General features: G+C 43.0%; 1 protein-coding gene across 3 annotated transcripts in view; it reads left to right on the forward strand.

The window, feature by feature from the left end:
* Positions 1–921: 921 nt before the first annotated feature.
* rhbdl1 (rhomboid, veinlet-like 1) overlaps positions 922–22,485 on the forward strand; it is a gene marked incomplete at its 5' end in the record, with an annotated part of 50,382 nt that continues 28,818 nt past the window's right edge. The window contains 5 exons of one of the 3 annotated variants that reach the window (XM_082544815.1): positions 922–1,367; positions 8,599–8,757; positions 17,407–17,631; positions 18,589–18,737; positions 18,858–18,970. In XM_082544815.1, coding sequence (XP_082400941.1) covers positions 1,329–1,367; positions 8,599–8,757; positions 17,407–17,631; positions 18,589–18,737; positions 18,858–18,970 — 685 coding nt within the window. Of the gene's footprint in view, positions 1,368–1,445; positions 1,551–7,691; positions 7,886–8,598; positions 8,758–17,406; positions 17,632–18,588; positions 18,738–18,857; positions 18,971–22,485 lie in introns of those variants that run through there. The other 2 variants (XM_082544814.1, XM_082544816.1) reach the window with 2 other exon arrangements.

Below are 22,485 nucleotides of genomic sequence, written 5' to 3' on the forward strand. Positions count from 1 at the left end.
CATTATCACCATTGTCCTGAGGAGGAGGGGTCACTGTGGATTTGTGCAGGAAGAAAACACCTTTTAAACAATCTCAAGAAAGGACTGACGCCCACCTGAGCGCTAACAACTTCAGCTATTTTTATGTTCTCCTCCCCGCAACCAGTCTCTTTATTACCTGTCAGGTGTTGTAGATTGAACCATTGTTCTGATATTACTTAATGAACAGTTATGGGTTCTGGGTCGGTGTTATTGTTGTTGTGGTATTCGTCTGAGCTCAGTGGACGATCAGTGAGCCAGCCAAGCTGTCTGATTCAATTTCATGTTTGTGTGCGTTGGAGGTGGGAGTCCGTTTGATCATTAGAGCAGTCCTTACAACGAGCTAATGTGTCAGAGATTATAATTAGAACGTAAAGGGCTGCAGAACAGCTAAGGTTTGATCAGTGGTATCAGTAGTTCTTTTTCCTTGTGATCCTTTATGCAACACATCTCGTGTGTGGCTGAAATTGACAGACACAACATGGATAGTATTTTACCATATGTCTGTGTATTAGTAGCTTTTGTCTTGTTTACACTGTGTGGTTTTGTGTATGTATGAATGTAACAGACCAGACATGTGTCTGTGTGTGTGCATGTGTGTGGGTGGGGGTGTCTGTAGCAGTAGTAAGCGCAAAGCCGCAGTGGAACCCATCCTCTCCTCCTTCCCCGAGACGCCTTACTTGTAGTGAGGAGAGGAGCCGCAGCCCCTGGCCACTCCTTCCCCTCCTGCAATTGGAAGCGAGAGGCCGCCTCCCTCCTCTGCCTCATTGGTATGCAGGCGGTGCAGTGTGTGTGTGTGTGTGTGTGTGTGTGTGTGTGAGAGAGAGAGAGAGAGAGAGAGGAGAGGGATGAGAGAGAGAGGGAGAGCAGGAGAGAGAGGTAGCAGTCAGTGCAATGGGATAGAGGAGAGCAAGAAGGAGGAGGAGAGTGAATGAGAGCTGCTGGATCTGCCTTGCCTTGCGTGCCTGCCTGTCGTCTGCTGAAGCTGGGTTTACCACCGCGCCACGCTGTACTGACACGGAGCAGAGTCACAGTCCATTTGCACCACCCGACGAGCACTCAGCACCCCCGTTTATCACCCCGGCGACGCCACTAGCAAGAAAACCCAGGGACCATTAACAGGAAAAGGGGGGGGGGAAACACGGCAGTAACGAAACGGCCTGACGCTACTATTTAGGCACCAGCGGCTACCTAACCGTATCTCCCCCCTCCACCTTCTCCCATCTTTTCCAACCAGACCACCACTCCTCTCTCTCGCTCCTCCCTATGCCCTTGTCCTCGGCGGCTCCTCTCACCTCCCTGGCCAGTATATGGATAGAAGCTCCCTGTTTCAGCTCATACAAGAGCAGGTAAGCAAGGAAGCAGCGGCAGAGGTTTCTATGGTTACAGGATCCCGGCCACCTCGCCGTCTACCCAGGGACTGAGACATGGAGGCTGTGCTGAGAACTGATGTTGGGATTGATAGCAGGGACTGTGCGTGCACGGGCACAAATGAAAGCATCTCGGAGCGATGTTGGCCACAAGAATGTGAGGTCAGATCTTGAGCCACAGCAGGAGGCAGACCATCGTGTCACGGTCTATAGAAGGAATTCTGAAGGAGATGTGTGTGCTGATGGATGGATACTGAATATACTGAATGCATGGATGCTTGGATAGACAGATCGCTGTGTTCTCTAAATGAAGGATGGTTTTTAGTCTTTTGGTCAACTGTAAATGCTGCAGCAATCCTTCTGCATGTCTATGGTTGTGTTTGTTTTTCCTGCAGTTTAGGTTGAGTTGCTGCACTTGCCACACACCCGATATTAACACCCGAGGGTTTTGAGTTTGCAGGATTATTTAACATTTTATTTCTGAGACAGTGAGACAGTTTCCCTGAAGCCCTGGTTTTATATAAATATATATGTCATTTTTTCCCCTTTAAGGCCAAATAACAGTGTCTGTTTTTAAACTTTTCCATCTTTCTTTTTTTTTTGTCCCCAGCCATGTTGGAGGTTCTTGCCAAGTTGAAACACAGGGTTTGTGACTATATTTAGGCTAGTGAAAAATGTGCCTCTTGACATCTGTCTTCAAGCCAAGCTGCCATATTTACTCTTCAGTCATATTTATCTTTGGTCTGCCATCTCCAAATTTACCAAAACCAAAATGGTTTAAACCAAAAAAATCGTGTGCACGCTTGGGTTGGGCTGCTTGAAGGCAGACGTTCAACTGGATTTTGATGTCTGTTTTTTAACTAGCATGTCTTCTGTTTTTAATGAGAACCCGGCCCACTGGGGGCGTTCACTGATTGTCAGGGTGTATGGACAGTCATTATGTCCAAGAAGGAAGAAATTGATTGTGTGCTGCAGAGTCTAGGCGGGTCACGAGTGGCTCATCTGCAACATATTGACTCAAGGGACTGCAAACATGTTCACATTAAAGTGCTTACACAGTAAACTGCCTCGCAGACACACACATCTAGACTTTGTACTTAGGATGCGTGTGCGTTTGTGATTGCGTTTTTTATGAATGCGTGTGGTTTTTAAAGTAATTGGAAAAAGCCCGTGTGGGTTATTTGAAAAGATGCAGTGTGGTGGCACCGGTGAGTCATGCGCTGTATACGCGATTTAAGATTAAATACATTAGTGATTTAGCCACAGTTCATATTCCTTCACAGATACTTTGCAGTGTGAGGCTGACTAATCTCTGTCAATATCCATTTTCAGTGTAACAGGTCTTTAGCCGGGGGACAAAGCCAATATTTCCACACTGTAAATTACTAGTTGTTTTATTGATTGGGGGGTTTATGTTTTTTGTTTTTGCTTGGACCAGTATTTGCATACAGTCAGTTTGCAAGGCCACAGCTGAGCAGTTCTGTTAAGCTCAAGTCTAGACCAAAATCATTCACACTGGCTGACGACAGGCTTTCTCCACCTTTGGGACTCCATGCGGCGGCCTTTGATTTGGAAAAGGTCTCTCTAATTAAACTAAAATGAGGTGAAATCTGCCAACAGCATTTGGACGGAGAGCAGGAAAGCTTGGTTTTTTTTGTTTTTTTACAAAGCCTTCTGCCTGCCTAAACATCGAGCACTTTCCTCCCTCATCTTTATCCAGGAAAATGTTTTGCTGAACATGCCTCATGTTGATGCAGCTCTGCCCTCCAGATTTCTCTTGTCACATTCACTGGAGGCTTTCCACAACAACAGCAATATCCTGCCAGCTTCTAAGCAAATCTACAAGTGCACCTGGAGATCAAGTGCTTCTCTCAAGGGTATTTTAACTGTAGTCGGATGTAAAGGGAGATGATCATGCAGTCACTGTCGCCTCTTAGTTTTTCCGCTGTCTAGCATGCCGAATCTGCCGTCTTTTACTTTTAAAGAAAAATAGCATTCAAATTATATCCAAATCTATTTCCCTTCGTTTTAGAGTGATGCATTTATCAGACAATCAAGTCAACGGGCAAATAAAAGGTATATGTTGGAGGGATAGGTCCAAACCAGGAATGTTGTAATTATGCATCATTCATTTCACTGCTGCTGGAAAACTGAGGCAAACTTGGCCTGATAGATCCTCAGATCGAGCATCTTTTAGTTGTTGTAGAGTTTAAGCATTTGGGAGTTTCAGTGAAGTCTTCCGAAACCACTATAGGTGGAGACTTGACGTCTTATGCATATGTGAGGACTGCAGGTCTGAAGAGAGGGGTTGTTGCGGGTCTGTCAGACTGAACCACGTGAAAATGCTGCAGGGGGAGAAGAAGGCGAGCGAAACCGTAGAAACATGAGTTTATTAGTCTTTGTCTGCAGGAGGTTGTAGTGCTGAGCGTGGGCTATTTTTGGCCTATGCAGCCTCACACATAAACGCATGCTTACGGTGGCCTTTCTATTCTAGTGTCCCTGATAAGGTAACTTGATGGTTGGCAGCATTCAGCCGCGAAAGCATTCAGGTCTAATCGTATTTAGATCTCACCCATAAGGCCTTGGGGTTCTGAATGCTTTTCTGACACATTTCTGTCCACCACTCTTTTTTTCTTCTTCTTTGTATTCAGCTGTATTTGAAATTGAAATTCCCTGTGTTTGCATTGTCTTAACATGAGAAAGTGGAGTCCGATGACCGTTTGGGCGCGATTTAGATCTTAGGCCTGTGACGTCGCAGCACTAGAGCGGTAAAGTTTAACAACACGCTGATATTAATAGCACAGCAGAACAAGCATTGTGATAATTACGGAGTCGGTGGCCCAGTTGTTGGTGAACACCAGTGCATCCCGAGGGCAGCAGAGACAATTCAGAGGGTTTTGTTGTTTTTTTAATCTGATGTCATGCAAATACGCTTTGCCCTGTAAATGCCACAGCAGCGTTCAAGCTTGGTGCTCTTGTTCACAGACACCAAAGTGGACTGTCTTTTTTTTGGCTCCGTGCCACAGGGTTAGCATTGTGTCACTGAGTGTGTACCAGGGAGCCACGCCAGCAGTGCTGCTATGTTCCTGTTAGTTAGGCGTTACTGAAACCACTATCCTTCCAATGACTAAATGCTATTTATCAAGCAACCATTCATTTAGTACTTGCAGCTACTGTGCATAGCCTGTATGTAAAAGATGGACACGTCCATAAAGACACTGGTTACTTAAGTCACATTATGAAACTACAAATATGACTAGTGTGGGGCTAATTAGACTTAGAAACTAATTTGTTCAAATCTGCTCGATAGAGACTTGTAAATCCACTCTTGAAAGTGTTTTTCTTTATCCTGCTTTTTGACAATAATTTATAAAATGAAGATCATGCAGTATTTTGTAAAACTTGAGACAACAAACTCATCAGGAAAGTGTCTTCTTAGGTCACAGACCAGGGGAGCAAGGGGTTGTTTTCTCTTAAAGTTTATACTACTGAACACATTTTGAAAACTAAAAGCGGTATTCATCAGGAAATAGAATCCTTGTTGTGCTTTTCATTGTCAGATCCACAGTCCAAAATTAAGAGCTTTTGTGTACTTTAATCAATCAGTCATCAGTATTGTTGTTGAATAATTTTCTTTAGATCAAAGAGCCCAAAAAGCAGTAAAGATTAAAGTGGATGGATACAAGCTGTAGACAGTTTAATCATCTCTGCTTTCTGCCCTTGATAATGTCACTGCAGTGTTAGCTACAGCTCCATTAGTGCTACAGAGCAACTGTCAGTGTCAGTTCCGCATGTAAGATTATACACCAGTTTTACACAGCATTTAAACCGGCTGCCCTATTGTATTCGTCCCTCTTGTAACCCCTAAACAGCTCTGGATGCAGACCCTCTGGAGGGTGTCCTTCAGTGTCTGACACTGGGACGTTAATAGAAGATCCTCTAGGTTGTGAAGATGAGCATCCATGAATCAGGCTCTGAACGTGACAAAGTAACGTCCACGTGAATGCCAGGTCTCGAGGTTTTCACAACAAAATGATCAATGTTAATTCACGTCATCTGTCAGTGGTTTTAATGTTATGGCCGAACCATGTTTCAGCACTGCCGTCTGTATCCGTGTCACAGCTGGGGGTTTGTGGTTTGTCCCTGTTCTCGAGGGTTTGCCCTCGAGTTCCTGTGGAACAGACAGATAAATCAGTCTTTGGCTGGGGTCAGTCAGTCGCTGTGCTGAAGGTAATGGAGGTCCCAGGGGTTAACACTGAGATCATTTCCCTGCAGTCAGCACTCTTCTCCTCTCTACCCTCCGCATGTATACATTTTCATCCTGTGTCTTGTCCACCTCCTCACACTTGCTCTTGAGGCAGCTCGATTCGGTTGATCCGTCTGCCTCGACACCATCATAATTTCCCGCTCCGCCTCCCTTTACATCTACACCCAGAGTTCATTGTAGCACCGCCTCATTCTTATCTCGTTGGTCTCTTTCTTATCCATCTTCATTTTTATTTTCACTTCCTGCCGTCTTTTCCCTTTTTTACAGCCTTTTTCTCTCTCGCCCCCTCCCTGTTGTGTCTTTCCTTTGCCTCTCGAATGCCAATATGTTTGTAGGGGTAAATGCAAGAAAGGGATGACACGCAGGCAAACCACATAACCATGGCAACGCATGCAGCTTGTCAAAGTGTCGCCCTCACCAGTGTCGCCCTCACCAGTGTTGGATCGCTTCAATAACTGCTTCCCTCTCAGTGCTTTTCCCTCCTTCTTCCAAACCCTTTCTTCCCTCTGTTTCTCTGCCCCGCTCCCTTGTTCATGCACGTCAACAGCCTGTCCAAGGGAGGGGGGAAAAAGAAAAAAATCAGGCCCTCCCTCTTGCCAACACTCATTTATCTCACTGTGCCTCATCTTGGTAATTGATAACCCTAATTGGCTACAAGAACCAGTCCTCCACCTTCGTGTATCCTCTGCAGACAGTCTCCCCTATGTGACGTTCTTCCTGAATAAGGTCATACCATGGAGGGAGAAGTACCTGTGCAGTATGACAGCTCAGTGTCAACACTTGTGGTTTGTGTAAATGTGCACAGCCATATACAGCGTGCCTGTGCACTTCTGCTGTATGTGTAGGGTAGTGATGTGCTGACATATGGAGGCTGACAGTAATCAGACGTCCCCAGTGTGGCTCTCTGTTCCCCCTGTCAGCCCGGGCTGAGCCGGGAGCACATTAGAATCTGATCTATCTCTCCTCTGTGGCAAAAGGATGCAGAGCACTGGAGTGTGTCACAGCCTTCTTATAGGAAAGAGAAGTAGAGGACTCACTGCCAGACCGCTGGGTTAGCCAGACGTGCACAGACGGCAGTGAGGCATTTTTACTTTCAGTCCCGTCTCCTTTCTGGCGCTCTCCCCCCTCTTGTTTCATACCTTCTCGTCCTTCAACTTTAATCTCGCCATTTTCCATTTTCTTTCATTTCATCAACCCGCCAACCACCCACCTACCTCTTCCATTTTTCACCTCTTGCCTCCTTGCTGTCACCCCCTCCCCCCTCTATATCTCGGTACACTACACATCAACACTGAAGAGAACTGTGCTGCTGCGCTCGGTTCTTCTGTTTTAACAAACATCCGTGGAACGCAGAGTTAAGGAGATTACCTAAAAATAAACAGGGGGGCTGTGTTGTTCCTATTTTGGTTCATTTGTGTCCACAAATTTGGTAATATGTTCATTCCAGTCTGCCATGGGAGTGCTGGCTATCACATTCACAGTCAATATGTGATGTGTAAACAGTCATCAGTCAAACATAAATGTAAATTTAGTAAGTTTATGTGAGTACAAACACTTTGTTGAGGGTATAAGATTTATTTTTTCCTGGTGATGAGTTATTTAGTGGTTGTAGAGTATTAACAATATCCCTTCACTACATCACGTAGCAGTAGAAAACACTCATCCTAATTAAATCATTAAAACTTACTATGAACTTCCTGCTTTCACTAACGCTCTCCCAGATGACTAAAAAGTGTCCAGGGAGTGAAAATCTGAAATGCACACTCTCACACCAATGCATTCCCTGATTCATGTTCTTTGCTCCTTCGTTGAGCAGTAAAGCCTTTAGCTTTGAACTTCCTGCAGTAGAGACCGACACAGTGTCGGTGCAGATCACGTCCAGACTAAGGCAGCTTTTAGATCAGATCCTTCTCATGGACTTGTGATACGACCAACAATGATCCAGCATGACTGACTACATCCTGACGCAACATCTGAAAAGCTCACCTCACCCCCCCTCCCTTCCTGGGGCGACAAAAGGCCGTCGGTATGCTCTCCAGAACCTAATGAGGCACTGTTAGCATTCAGGAAACAGTCAAAAGAGAAGCAGCAAGGACTCTTCCCATGTGGTCTCTTTGTGCTGCTTCGGTTTGTCCTCGGGCACAGTCTCACAAACACAGATGCACTAAGGAGAGCGGGCATGAGAAATTAACGCTCCATCACTAAAAAGAGAAGAAAATGAAGTAGTGCTGTAAGTTATGCTGGAGAAAAAAAAGGGGCGGGGGGGGGGGGAGACCCCACATTACATAAACCAAGCATAGACACACACCCTATACTTTACAAGCCATTTTTAACCTGGTGCTATTTCAAACAAAAACACTCAGATGATTTTATGAGATTCTCCTGCTTAAATCAATTACAAGGAGCAGCTCGGGCATACAGACATCAGCAGTAATAACCCACGGGGCTGTGGGTCTTTGTGAGTGGCGATTATAAAAAAAACACACTGACTGTGAGTCGCAAATGTGGCCAAAAACAGACTCGTGTGGAGGCACCCACACAGGAATAAAGACTGAAAAGTTGGTCAGGATTTTTTTTGGTTTTGATTTGTTTTTCGTGTTTTTAGGAAACCTAGAACGACAAACTCGCCCTTCTCTTGTTGCTGCTTTCAACAGCCTAACATGTTGGGTTTCAATGGATTTGCTCCTTTTATGAGGTTTAAAGTGTCTTTTAAAGACATCATATAAGCATCAGCTTAATGAAATCTGGTGTCAAGCCCCGAATAGACTCTGTTGTGTCTGTAAATACTGGTACACCCCAGCTGTCTATTACTTGATGTGTTCTCCCAGAGGGCAGACTGACACCTGCTTATTAAAAAATAAAGATGCATAATAGTGCATTGTAGCGGCTGCCTTGCGGTTTTTACTCCAAGGGCTTTGTTTTTGTCTTTTTATTTATTTTCAGCTGGACCCAGAGAACACCGGTTTCATTGCAGTGGAGAACTTTACCAGTTTGGTGGAGCACCATGAGCTGCAGCTGGACCCATCCAAGCTGGACATGCTGTTAGCCCTCGTCCAGAGCAATGAAGACGGGCAGGTGTGCTACCAGGAGCTCATCGAGTTGGTGAGTGGAAACCGCGAGCGCACGTGCACGGGCGCAAATAGCGATGCGAGTTGGGAGTTGCTTTGTATCCCGCTGCGCACAACAACACGCACACAAACATCCCACCTTTTTTTTCCTCTTTTTGTTGGATTTCAGAAAGGTTACAGAATTGATTCAGACAGAGCCGGCGAGCTCTGCAGTGGCGAAAATTGACTCGACCATTTAGGTCGTTGTCCTCCAAAAGAAGGATCAATCTTTCCAGTTAATGTGTCGGTAAATCCAGACACTTAACCTCACAAGCCGGCAACAGCAAGTGCGGGAAACACCCACACCGAGCTGGCAGAGCACCGTGTCGAAGCAATAGATTCTGTTTATTATAACACATATATACTGAAACACACTAATACTGTAAGGAGTAACATATTAAACGCAATATGGCTGAATAGTGTTGTTTTTCCAATATTCCAGATACATCTCATGGTTTAATTTGAACCGTTTTCTAATGTTTGACTCCCTGATGAGTGATTATGTGCCAGAAAGTGTTCTATAAGCTGATGTGAGGACAGTCTGTGTGCAGTCATCTCTTAACCACAGCCACAGATGACTTAATGTGAAGCATGCATTCCTTTTAATTCATTCCCTGCTCTTCTTTTTGCAGTTACAAATTCATGTAGAGCTTTATATCTGAAAGCCTGAGTCTCTCCAAGCCCACAGATGAGCACCTGCTTTTGGCTCCTGGTGCTGTAGGGTGTAAGCATAGTGATTAATTCAAGGCAGTGCAATTCCTGGGATGTTTTCTCTTCCTTAAGCTCATTTTCCCCCGCTCCTGCTTTCTTTTTCTGTTTATCTCTTTTTCTGTGTGTGTGTGCCTCTATGCATGCTTCTGTGTTTGCATGTTGTGCTCCCTATGATTTGTAGCAAAGGCCACATGAGGCCATTCAATTTGGAGCTGGTCCCATTTCTGAGGTCTGTGCCACTACAGACTGTAGAGGTGCTGCTCCCACAGAACAGCCTCTCTTTCGCAACCATTGTTGAAGTGTGGGTTGTTTTTTTTCCGTATCCTTCTCATCTTGTTGCATCTCATCTGAATCCTCCCCTTCTGAGTCCATGCAATATTGCCTCCCCTTCATTATGAACCTGTCTCCTTGAGCACTCGGATCTCATTTCCTTCTCTTTTTCTTGTGAACATATGTTCTGCAAAGGAAAGAGGTTAAAAAAAAAAAACACACACAGCCTCGCCTCCAACATCATCAGGGAGACACTTTTAAAATTGCCCATCAGCCAAATGCAAATTGCATTCGATTAGTAGCCGGCATTGGTAGTAGTCGGCAGCAATCTAAGGTAATTTGAGAGCGCCCATGTCTCACACAGATATCGACCCCCAGGTCTGTTTTTTAATGATTCGTCTGATTCGCACATGTGAACGCGAACAATACCCACGCTGTTGTGCACATGCGTGCAATTTGCATATATGCAAACATTTTCAAGAAGTTTATTATTAATTGATGCAGCCTCCCACTTCCTTGCTGTCTGTCTCACCGCCTCCCCTCTCCCTGATGTGCACAGACACACACAGACACACTGCAGGCAGACTCTCATTCATACACATGAGCCCTGTGTGTGCAGCTTTGCTGAGTAATTTAGAGGATATTTGAATGTTGATGCGAATCTGGCCTCTCATCGTGCAGCACGTGACGCGTGAGCTCTGCAGACAGAGTGCAGAGCGTAATATGACATTTTCATCCGGATCATGGGCGAATACCTTGGGCCTTCTTTCCCCTCCTCGCTCTGCGTGGCTCTCACCTCATTGGCTTCTTCGCTCTCTGAAGATTGGATTTAGTCCAGTTCTCCCTTAGCTTATTTATTTATTTTGCTTGCTTCTTTTCACATAACTGTATCTGAAGCAGATTTGTAAGTGATACTCCACAGTGTATAACAGATGACAGTCGTGTTGTCATTTGGAAGGTTCAGTGCTGCTACAGTGTTATAGCCGCTGCCTGAAGTCTGGTGTCTGTATTGATTTTGTGGTCTGGCCTCTGTGGAAAATGTAACACCCCTGCACATTATTAAAATTGACATAGCAAGATGCATTGTGTGTCTGTGTGTGTGTGTGTGTGTGTGTGTGTGTGTGTGTATTCTCAATCTGTGCCTTTTCAGCTCACAAGCTGGTGAGATTTCTCTCTGTTGTGTCTCTTAGCGGCTGTGTTCAACATTTTTCTTTTTTTTCCTGATTTGTTGTTCTACATTCGCTCCGTGAGTTTTGCAGCCGTGAATTCACACTGCCTCGCTCGACCTCAGTGGGTGTAAATGTGTTTTGAATCACACCGTTAGGCAACAGCTTCTCTGGTGTCTGCGCGAGACCGTGCGCGCTCGCACTAGTACAAGACAAGCCTCGCGCGTCGTTCACGTTCGAGTCATCTTTCATGCAGGGCGATCCGAGCCAGAGAACTCCATCAGTTCAGCCAGAGGGGTGAATAAGTAACGCTCTGCTAAAGCCTCTCTTGGGGAACTGTGCATACACTCACGCACGCCTGCACACACACACTCGTACATACACGAAAGACTAGTGGTCTGTGTCTGACTGCTAATCAGTGCAGACTTCTGCACAAGGAAACCAATAGATATTTTCAAGCAGCTCCACAGTAAAACGCAGACATTTGATCAATTCAGAAGGCTAAAAGACACCTGAGGTTTCAAAGGTCATACATTAGGGGTTTGGAGGGGATGAAAGTGTGAAAGATGAGCATGGGTTTAAGAACTCGGGGAAAAAGGATTTCACCGGGAAGTCTGATGTATTCCTATCCTATGTTTAATTTCACCTATTGAGCCCTCTGATGCTATCATGTTCCAGCTATGTAGCTGAAGAAGTGTGTCACCGCTCTCCTTCGGGTGGTAATTTGGCTAATGTTCGAAAGAGATACAAAATGGCAGCCATGGTTAATTACATGGGTGAAGTGTGTGCTTCAGAGATTATAGCAGGGGTTTCTCTGTGTTCAGGTTGAAGGATTTTTAGGACTTCGCCTTTTCCTGTTTTCATTTTTATCCTTTTGCCCAGATGTTGCGCTAATATTCTCCGGTCCCTCAGGAGGTGATGTTGGGGAAACACTTTTGAATTTGAATAAATATTAAATGTCTTAAACTGAGCGTTTGAGAGTCAAAAGTCTAGTTAAAGTTTCATTCTGGAAGTAGGCGATTACAGCATTTTTAAAGTTTCCAAGGTCTCCCAAGTCACAGTGCTCACGGGGCATCTCTCTCCTGGGACACAGATGCTACCTATCAGCATCCCACTGCACGCTGAACTCCAGTTGAAGCTTTGTGTTGGAGATGGGTTCCCAACTAAAAGTAATGCACTTTGCCTAAGTGTCCTGGAGTAAAGGCTTTTTTTCTTTTTGGAGTTTTAGCGCTGCAACTATTAAGCCATGAAGGAGGGTTGTGGCCGCAAACTGCTGAGAGGGAAAGGGGGGAAAAAGAAAAAAGGTGGACTCTGATTTTTTTTAAAGGATTTGAGTAAGAAAGAACCTGAGTATCTGGGTCAGGGTAGAATCAGCGAGGCTGAGATCCGCAGTGATTTAGAGGCTGCTGCGAGAGAGCACGACAGAGTGAGAGAGGGTAAAGGAGAAGGGTGCTTTTGGCCCTTTGGATGACTCGCAAATTAGATGGTAAATGCAAACAGTGACGCTGTTAGCCTGGTGATGGTGAATCTGTAGCACTGTTAACTGGCACAGCCTTCGATTCTTTCGGCATCGATAACTGATTTATCGCAGGAGGAAGGAAAGTGGGCATAATCAGAATCATTTATGGATTGTTTTGCAGCTGCAATGCAGACATCTGGATGGCCATTAAGATGCTTTTTCCCCCCCAAATTGTTATTGCTAATTAGTATTGAGCTGCATGGTATTGACCATGTGGTGTGGCTAATTAATCCATCAAGAACGATTGACTCGAGCTGAGAGCAGCACGTACAACCTGCAGCCACCATGAGGCACACACTGCTGTCAGTCTGCTCCAATCAGCCATCCCTAAAGGAGAATACTGCCTTTATATGTGTTTGTGCTCTTTGCCTCTCCATCACTTATTTCCTAGCAGACTGTGCCCCATCAGGGAACTGATGCACACCTCAGAGATTTTCCCTTACAGCGCCATACTGATGTCATGTGAATTAATTTTTTCCTCCCTGTGCACTTTGCTTTTTCACTCCTCAAGTTTTGACTTTTGACGTTTATGTGTGTGTGTGTTATTGTCTGGTTGCCGTCTCTCTCCTGTCGTCACATCAAAAGACTGCTAATGCTCACTTTAGTGTTGGCAGTCCTGCATGTCAGAGAAGGTGAGGCAGAGTGACAGCCGTGCTTAACCGTGCCTTCAGGGAACAACTTTTCACTCAGGCAATATGAATGGGAGAGAATACAGTAGCAATGCAGAAAGAGGCAGTAGGTGCTGTCACTGAGCCAGATTAAATAAGCTGTGATCTTATTTGGAAAAGAAGCCAGTCCCATTTTCTTTGTTTAAACTGTACATTCAGTTATATTAAGACATCTCACCTTTCGCTGTCCACTGGTGGCCTCAGAAAAATCTGTTAATCAAACTCATGCAGACAGGCATCTGATCTCCCCGTCTTATGTTTCCCATCTCTGCCTTCTAATGTCCCCATGCTCCTTTTGCTCCGCTTCCACTTCCTGCCTCAAGTATTGTATAATTGCATTTTCCAGGCCTGATTTCCATACTAAATATGCAACCCTCCGTCTGTGGGAGAGCCAGCAGCCCAGCTCGACATCGTTCTGGTTATCGCTTTGCAACAGGCCCTTACACCCTCGCTGTACAACCACCAGTATCATAATTACCCACAGTTAGGATAGTTACCACATCCTGCTCTGTTAGCTTCCAAAAGGGATTAGCACTTTTTTTACCCCCCGATTTTTGCCTGAGCAATTTCTTGAAGAGGAGGGAAGAAACAGTCGCCGCTATTTGCATTTCTTCATTATTTGTTCATCTACATTTACAGATTTTGTCTTCTAGCATGTTTAGCTCATTAGCTTTTATAGATATTGACCCACAATTTCTTCCACTGTGGCTCCTGCTGTGTCTATGTATAATGAGTGTACAAGCAGCAGGGCCTGGCTAATGAATTACTGATGTTGTACCTTTAATGGTGGGTTGTACTTCCTGCAGGTCCCCTGAAGAGGTTCTGTTACACTTCACATGAAGCTGCCATGTTTGTCTAAAGTTACTGTTACGTGAAACCTGTACGTACAGTAAGGTTTTCTGTTGTAGCTGCTGCCTTCTTACTCTCTCTAGAGTCTCGTTTCGTCATACATTATGAGGCGAGTCTGCCAGCTCGCCTCATATGTTTTAGCTACACCAGAGATTTCCACCATCATCATAGCTGTGACTTATGTGTGCTCATTTTCTATTAGGAAATACAGATATTGAATCTAAAGTGCCCCTGCTGTGGATAGCCGGTCAGGCAGTATTTTCAGTGGTAACTCTGGTGGAAAAGAACTCTGTGTTGTTATCCTAGCAGTTCTCTGGCTCGGCTGTCAAAATCGTGGCATTAGGATAGTTTTCATCCTAAGCCTCTATTAAATAACTTATCAAGAGCTGGTGCTGTCAGCCTGCAAGCTTCTGCACAGGCCCTGCTCACTAAGCAAACCTGGAGCCCATGATTAAAATGAAGACATACAAACACACATGTACAAATGCCCTCTTTCTTTCCATGCAATAGTTCCTTTCAACTAAGATTTGCTTTTCAAGAGCGGACACACTTCAACAACATATTATTACAATGCCTGAGGAGTAATTGATCTAGCCAGCAGTCAGGCTTACATTTGTCTAAATTTTAAAAAAAAGACCCTACTCATTGAATAACTTTCTTATCTCTTTTTTAAAAATCTGTTGTGTGCTAAAAACCAATCACATGTTTTTAAACATGTAACATAGCTTTTGTAGGAGGAAAAATAAAAATTCACATGCTCTCACAAATTCATTAAGCACTAAATACCTCTCAACTTCTGCTTTAGTTAGAATAACATCTAAAGCTCGTCATGAACATATACTGTGTAGTTTCTGAAAGAAGCGTTGTAGTTAAATTAAGTGCTGGCAGATAGATTTGCCATCATTAAACTGTTGTTTTACAGTGTACCTAATGTAATCTGCAACATTCTGCATTGTAAAAATATTACTGCCTTGTGCTGTATGGAATAAAAGCTTCACAACAGAATATTGCTGGTTGCCATTACACTGACATTATACTCAGTCATGCCGGCCTTATGAACAAAACTGTAACAATGTTCTTGGGCGCACGAACAATAAAGGTTGAAACACAAAATAAAAACGATAAGCAAGATATTTGTATTCAATCAGTAAATGTATACAGTAATTCACTATCAAAGGAACAGTAAGTAAGCATCTGAATAAAATATCCTCCTCATTTCGTCTTCCTCACAAGCTTCATCTCCCTAACTGAAGTCAGTGCTCTAAAACAGAAAAACATGCCTAAACATGCTCATATTTAGGCATGATATTGTCGCAATCGCTTATTGTCAGCAGATTTCCAGACAACTGATAAGAAGTGGGCTAAACAATAAGAGCAGCTGGTGATGGGCTAACATTATGCCAGCTAATGTTATGCTAGTGTCCTAAAAATCGCACCTTCCCTCTGATAAACGGTTTGATTGCATTCTCACATTGTGTTAGAGCTTTGGGGGTTTTGTTTGCCAATTTCCAAGTCCAACAGTGTTAGATCCACTTCAAAGAACATTTTAGTAGCATCAACTAACAGCAGCTAACATGGGTTAACAGCAGCTAACATGGGCTAACGGCAGCTAATATGGGCTAACAGAAGCTAACAGAAGCTAACATGGGCTAACAGCAGTGCTCACTAATAGAAAAGTTCATAATATCATCAGCAACTCACCTCAGTATTGCTGTCATTGGACAGAATTGACAATATTCACAAATAATAATGCATTCCTTTAAAAATATCCAGTCTTTTTAAACTGCAGTGTATTTGTTTTACCAAATCCCTTCTGTACCAGCGTTTGTCTATCATTCCCGACATACAGACTGGCTGTCAAAGTGACAAACTAATAAACTCAATATTTATAACTTGACTTTGTCCTGCGTAAGCCATTCCACTTAGTCTAAGTTTGCAAAAACATTAACTAAACATATAGAAATCATCCATAAATGAAGAATAATGTAATAACAGGTAAGAAGTTAAGAAAACTAGTGTCCCTAGTCTTGCCTTTGTGAAAGCAGAAGTTTATGACTGTTAGTTTGTTCTGATCCAGGGTGATTAGTCACACTGATGAGCTTCTCTCAGATTATGTGAGAACAAACCCTCCTTTGTTTTTGTTTGATCCACTTAGTGTGAGGAAAGTTATGGATTTAATTGCTGAAATGAGACCAGCAGGCGAGATGAGATCTGTTTATTCTGGCAAGGTGTTTTCCAGCTGTTGACAGTAATGCTTCTAAGGTTCTCTTGTTTGCAAAAAAAACCCCTCAAAAAAAAAAAACCATGATATCATCATATAGCTAAAAATAAATAAATAAATCAAAAGCAGCAAATGAATAAAGGATGCAAGGTGCTGATTCCTTAAAGTCTTTAATCCTTTCTGAATACAATAATTAGGCGGAATTTTGGATAATAAGCTTTTGTGTTCTCTTGTTGAAAGGCTGATACCGCTCTCATGCCAGCCTTGCAGCTCATTTAGCTTACTTAGCATAATGACTGAAAAAAATAGCCTAGCTACATCCAAAAATAACAAACTCCCAACATGTTATGAATCATCTTGTTGGAACCGTACTAAAACTTAGCTTTAAAAAAGACAACTTGGCTTTTCTGCTGTCCTGTGTTTAAACTTTACCAATACTACTTGGTGGAGAAAAGACACTGGCAGCCTGACAACCACATGTTTATGTCAAGATTTCAGGAAGTTGCATGAGATGTGGAGTGTTGTATAGTAAGCTCTAAAGGTGCTGGTACACAAACTTGCTCTCTTTGGACAAACCCAGGCTTAGTCTTTCCTCCATTTTCCTGTGGATATCGTTTATATTTAACCATAGACTGTATATGAAAGATGGATGTAGCCTGAAAAGTGAAGCATGTTCTCTTATTCTGTCGAACTGCCAGCAGTTGCTTGAATTTTACACTTGCACAAAGAAATCGGTCTATAGAAGTATAATGAAAACCTGCTGAATTGGATCTGTCCTCTATGTAAATACTATATGAGTTTAAAGTCTTATTCAATACAACATAATGCTTATTGAAAGTTACAGCACAATTTTGAGTCACAATGTGGGATAAAGCAGAGTTTGCTATGAGCATGCAGTCCACTCTGGTTTCAAGACAGCTGGAGGACAGCAATGGGCACATTCAGTTCAACAGCACTTTACTAATCAGCTGTGGCTATGTCCATCATTTATGTACAGTCTTTGTATTTCGCATACAGGCGAGAGAATGTTATTGAGCTTCTTATCTGGTGTTTTCCCCCTGAAATCAAACAAAATAAACTGAAGAAAAACCTTCATGTGATCATTAAAACTTCACAATAAACAGTAAACAGATGTTTTTATATGCCATTAGCCTAAATTAACATTCAAACATTTACCAACAAGATGTTGCACACACTGAGTTTATGCATCTTTTTGTTTTCTTTTTATTCTTTTCCTCAGATGAGCAGCAAACGCTCCAGCAGTTTCCGACGAGCCATCGCCAATGGCCGCCGCACACTGCAACGGGAGATCCTTCTGGACGAGACGGGGTTGGGTCTTTATAAACGTTTCGTCCGTTATGTGGCCTACGAGATCCTGCCCTGCGAAACTGACCGGCGCTGGTATTTCCACCAAAACCGCCTGTGTCCCCCGCCCGTCTTCATCGCCATCGTCACCATCGTCCAGGTTAGTGGGAAACATTATCAGCTGGTTTCAGAGTGTTATAAAGTGATGGAGGTTATTCTCCTGATTCATCCACAGTGATCTGGGCATTCCTAGAGCTTTTGGCCCCCAGCATTTTATTTAAGATCCACAAAGTCAGCATCCAATCCCCTAAATATGACTTCACACTGTTCTGTTAGCTCAGTTGTTCGCCTTAGACGGCCTGAAAAGATTTTCTGCCTTTGATCACACACTTTTACTGTGAGCTTGATATGAGCTGGTAACCCATTTGGGAGTCGGAGGCTTAGTGGGTGCATTTAATGTCATTCCTCCAAGCAGAGTCCTTGAGCCAGCCTGCGTGTAGGATTTTTTTCTTTTTTTCTTTCAAACACTGGTCTTGGAACTTGGAAACCAGGTCAGTAAGCACCCTGGCCACCACCACAGTGGCTTTAATTGACCTATTATGTTAATTTTGAAAAAAGAAAAGCACCAGCACAAACGCCCTCCGAGACTACAGCTGAATGGTTGCAGATTAAGCGGCGGAAATAACCTACAGCTTCTTAACAAAACTTCATCATTTTCCCTGAAATCATCTTAATTCTTTGGGAAAGAAAGCTAAGTGCTCTTATAATGCCTCCAAATGGCACTGAATGGTCTGTAATGACAATGAGAATGTGATAATAACAGTTTGCATTCATTTTAATTCACAGAAACAATGAGTCATTATTTTATGAAAAGAAATTAATGGAATTGAACCAGATGTGCCATTTTTTTTCTTCTGTGGGCAGTAATTGTCTGCAAGACTCTAATGAGCATCAGCTGAAGAATACAAAGAAGAAGAGAACCTCATGCGCCGTTCATAAAGCACAATGGGTTTTGTTTTGCGGGGCACTTTTCACCTTCTGTACAAGCACTCTGCAGAGAGTGCGTGTACTCGGCACAGATTGACAGTTTGGTGTCATCTTTGTGTCTTTGTTGCAGATTATTGTCTTCATGTGCTACGGCATCATGCTAAACAAGTGGGTCCTGCAGACCTATCAGCCTGACTTCATGAAGAGCCCCCTGGTCTACCACCCCGGCCACCGTGCACAAGTGTGGCGTTTCTTCAGCTACATGTTCATGCACGTCGGGTAAGCTCTTGACTCCTGCAGTACTGGTTTAGAGAAAATTCAGGTTAGCTGCTGCTGATGGCACACGAAGGCCAATGCTGGCAGTTTTAATCTTACTTTCATTGTGTGCTCTGTCCTCAGTTTGGAGCAGCTGGGCTTCAACGCTTTATTACAGCTGATGATCGGCGTTCCCTTAGAGATGGTCCATGGCATCCTACGAATAAGTCTGCTTTACATGGCAGGAGTGCTGGCCGGTGAGTTTTTCATTAAGTGTTTTATTGTAAGTAAAGCAAGGAGCATTATTCAGGTTTCTTACATGGTGTCATACACAAATTGCTTGAGAAGCCATATTGGATGAACTATTCACTATCGAAGGTCTGCGTTCTTGCCTTTCACTCAGTTCTCATGATTTATATCATTTATTCTTAATGTTTAGGAGGTTTATCACTTGCTCACATCCCGATGATTAAACATACCTTGATTATTGTAATTCATTATTCCTCTGCCTCAGCAAATCTTCCCTGGATCACTTCAGAATGTGGTTCGAAGGTCACCGGGTCCTCTAAAACGTCCCATGTGACACAGATTCTGTCTTTCTTTCACTGGCTTCATATAAAGTTCACGGTACAATCACTTGCAGAGCCCTTCGTGGTCAATGTGCCTCCATTTATCAGTGAGCTACTACAATCACGCAAAACATCTGAATCTTTGAGCTGATCAACGCTTGTTGTCTGCACCTAAATCCAAGTTAAACTCACTTCCACTGCAACTTAGATCTGTGGATTTAAGACCCACCTGTGCAGGTTTGCCTTTATAACATTTCAGTTGTTGTATCTTATTCTATATTGTAAAGCATTTTGTGACTTTTGTTCTTGAAAATCACCACGTAAAAATAAACTTTGATTATATTTTTGTTACGTACATTTTTGACATCCACAGAAAAACATTTTTGCTTAACAATTGCAAGCATTAAAAATAAAACAAAACAAAAAAAATAACAAGACTACTGCTAAATGTGGTGACATAATGGCTTTTTTAAAATTAATGATGAAATGGCACATCTAATTTTTCATGTTTAATGTTTATCTCCAAATGGTCATAAATGCCTTCTTATGTTTAGAGACACATCAAATTGTGTGTTTAGGCTGGTTTATACACTCCGTGTGTGTGAGTATGTGTGAGTGTGTGTGGTTTAGGATTTCTAAGCAAATGGCGAGACGAGTGGAGATGATTTGGAGAGCGATACGGACCGTGCTTCCCTTAAAACAATAACATAAACAGAAGAAGGCTGTTTCTTCTCCGCTCTGCTCTTTATTCATGTGTTTCTGCCGGTCTGCAGCACATCGTACTGACCTACTTTGTTTATTCTTTTATTACTGTTTGTACAGTCGACGCCTCAGAAAAGCTTTGGGTTTTTTGGTTTTTTGTGTGGTTTCGTTGGTGGTTTATCATTTATCAAGTTAAATATGTTATATTTCTCTTCATGTTTGCTGTATAAAATACCCACAACTATCCGCTCCCATCTACTCCCAGCGAGTCAGACTGAATTTTTTTAGCTTCTTGTCCTCGAGCTAACATGTGTGGCTGCCCGATTTGATACTTCTGATAAATTTGACCCGGCCTGGCCCTTCTGGGGAAGAAAAAAAAGTGCAGAATGTAAATACAAAATATGCCAAAGTGAACGCAGCAGAGTGACTCACATCGCCCAGAGGTCGAGCTGCAGCGCTCAAGTCTTTGTTGACGGGGAACCTCATTAACTTTCATCGAGCCGGTTCGGAGATTGGAAATTTTAAATCCACACTGATTGTGAAAAGTGGATTCACTTTCTGAGTAAAGCATTTGCATTAACAGCATTGCATTTGCGAGACCTCATATCAACACTGCTGCATTAAATTCCTGTTTCACTCAGCTTCACTTCAACAGTTTTTATCATTGGGTTTCATAAGACTTGCTAACAATTATTTAATTACTGTTGAGAGGAGAAGTCTAATTCATACTGAGTTAATCATCTATTATTTTCAGTAACCTGTTTTTTTTTCTTAGGCTCCTCTTTCTGCGTGACTACAAATTAAAACGCTCCATTTCTTGCCTTTCCTGGCAGCTCTCTGCACACAGTAAGATGGAGTTAAAGCTTCTCAAAAAAATCCCGGTACTCTGCAGAAAAAAGTCCAAAAAAAACAACCCCATTCCTCCATGCGCTTGCATGCACGTACACTCTTAACACTCATGAATTATTGTAGCTTTGATTTATTTTAGCAATGATGACAGAGAGAGAGAGCAAGCAAGCGTGGGACTTAGAGGAGGAAATATGGGTAATGCAGGGTCTCTCTCTGGAGAATTAGCCTAAGTGCAGTTTGAAATGCTGTTTGGAGATTTAAGCTGCAGCCTGAATCCAAAGGGAGGATAAAGCAGCAGGCGAGGTGACATCCGTACCTCCAGAGCACGGAGTGAGAAATGCTTTGAATTTGTGTATAACATATTGAAATCAGAGATGTGCCTCTGTTGAATTAACTCTAAAGGTCAACAGTTTACGATCAGGAATCTATAAATATGTTTGTATCTTTATATCTGCAGAAGGAGTGGCTCCTTTTCCACCATGAAGAAGAGTTCGCTATGTCCAAAACAGACTAGCCTAACATTGCTCTATACCACTGATTCACCTACCTGTTTGTAAGGACGGGAGAAGGTGAGGTCATCTGTAGATGCCAGTAAATCTTACACACATTTATCTTAAATTTTATTGCTTTTACCCAAAGACATGTAATCATGATCATCATCAGTGCTGCTCAGGTGACAGAGCGAGATGTCACACTATGTCAGCTACCCAGCCAGTTTTGTGTGTGAGGGTGTGTCTGTGGGTGAACTGTCAAATCATTTTGACTGTTTCTATAAGGAGAGGATTTGCCATTAATCATTTAGCTAATGGGTTAATTTGGGATCAGCGTTTTGGACTAAAGAGTAAAAGCAAAGTTAGAAATTGGGAGCTGCACAACCCCAATTCCGTAAAAGTTGGGTCCATCCACAAATAGCTGCTACTTAGTTCTAAGTAACAGAGGTAACACAGCAATAAAGCAGAACTTTGCTCAGTAAAACTAGAGCACAAACGTCTTGGATCTGGTTTGTACCACTCAGCAGGTCATATCATAACTCAGATATTTTTTTTAACTAAACGTGGTGAGGAGCCACACACATGTTCATGTTCATTTCGCAGATATGCAAAATATGCATGGGCCTTGATGTGTGCAAACTTTAGTTTAAATGCTGTCTCCCTCCCACAGTTCTTTATTACCTGAACTTGTTAGAAGTTACCCTGTGCTAGATTGCACTGTGAAACTCTTGATTTTTTCTTTCTTCCTTTGCATATTTCTTGCCCATGGCTATCTCATGTTTATATTCATGCAGTCGTATTCTAGCTTATGAGTTCAATCATGTTGCTTGTTGTTTTTTGTAAGGCAGCAGAAATTTGAGTTTATAGTTACACTGAATGGATGCATTTATGGAGCAAAGTGCTGCAGGTATTGTGCCTTTATGTTCGCCTTAATACACTACATGAATTTCTGCACTGCAGGGCTCGCTCTCAAAGCCAAGAAGAAATGTCTGCTTCCTGTTGGGATTTTTTCTTGGATGCCTTTAAATGTTGGGAAAAAATACCGATGCTTCTTCTCTCCAGTTATCTTAAAAATGAGGTCACAAAGATTTTGGTTTGGGCTGCTGATGCGCATATGCAGACAGTATATAAATCTTTGATGTGGGCCCGTTCGCGACTATG

The sequence above is a fragment of the Aulonocara stuartgranti genome (genome assembly GCF_965226115.1).
Source record: "Aulonocara stuartgranti genome assembly, chromosome: 8".
NCBI lineage: Eukaryota > Metazoa > Chordata > Actinopteri > Cichliformes > Cichlidae > Aulonocara > Aulonocara stuartgranti.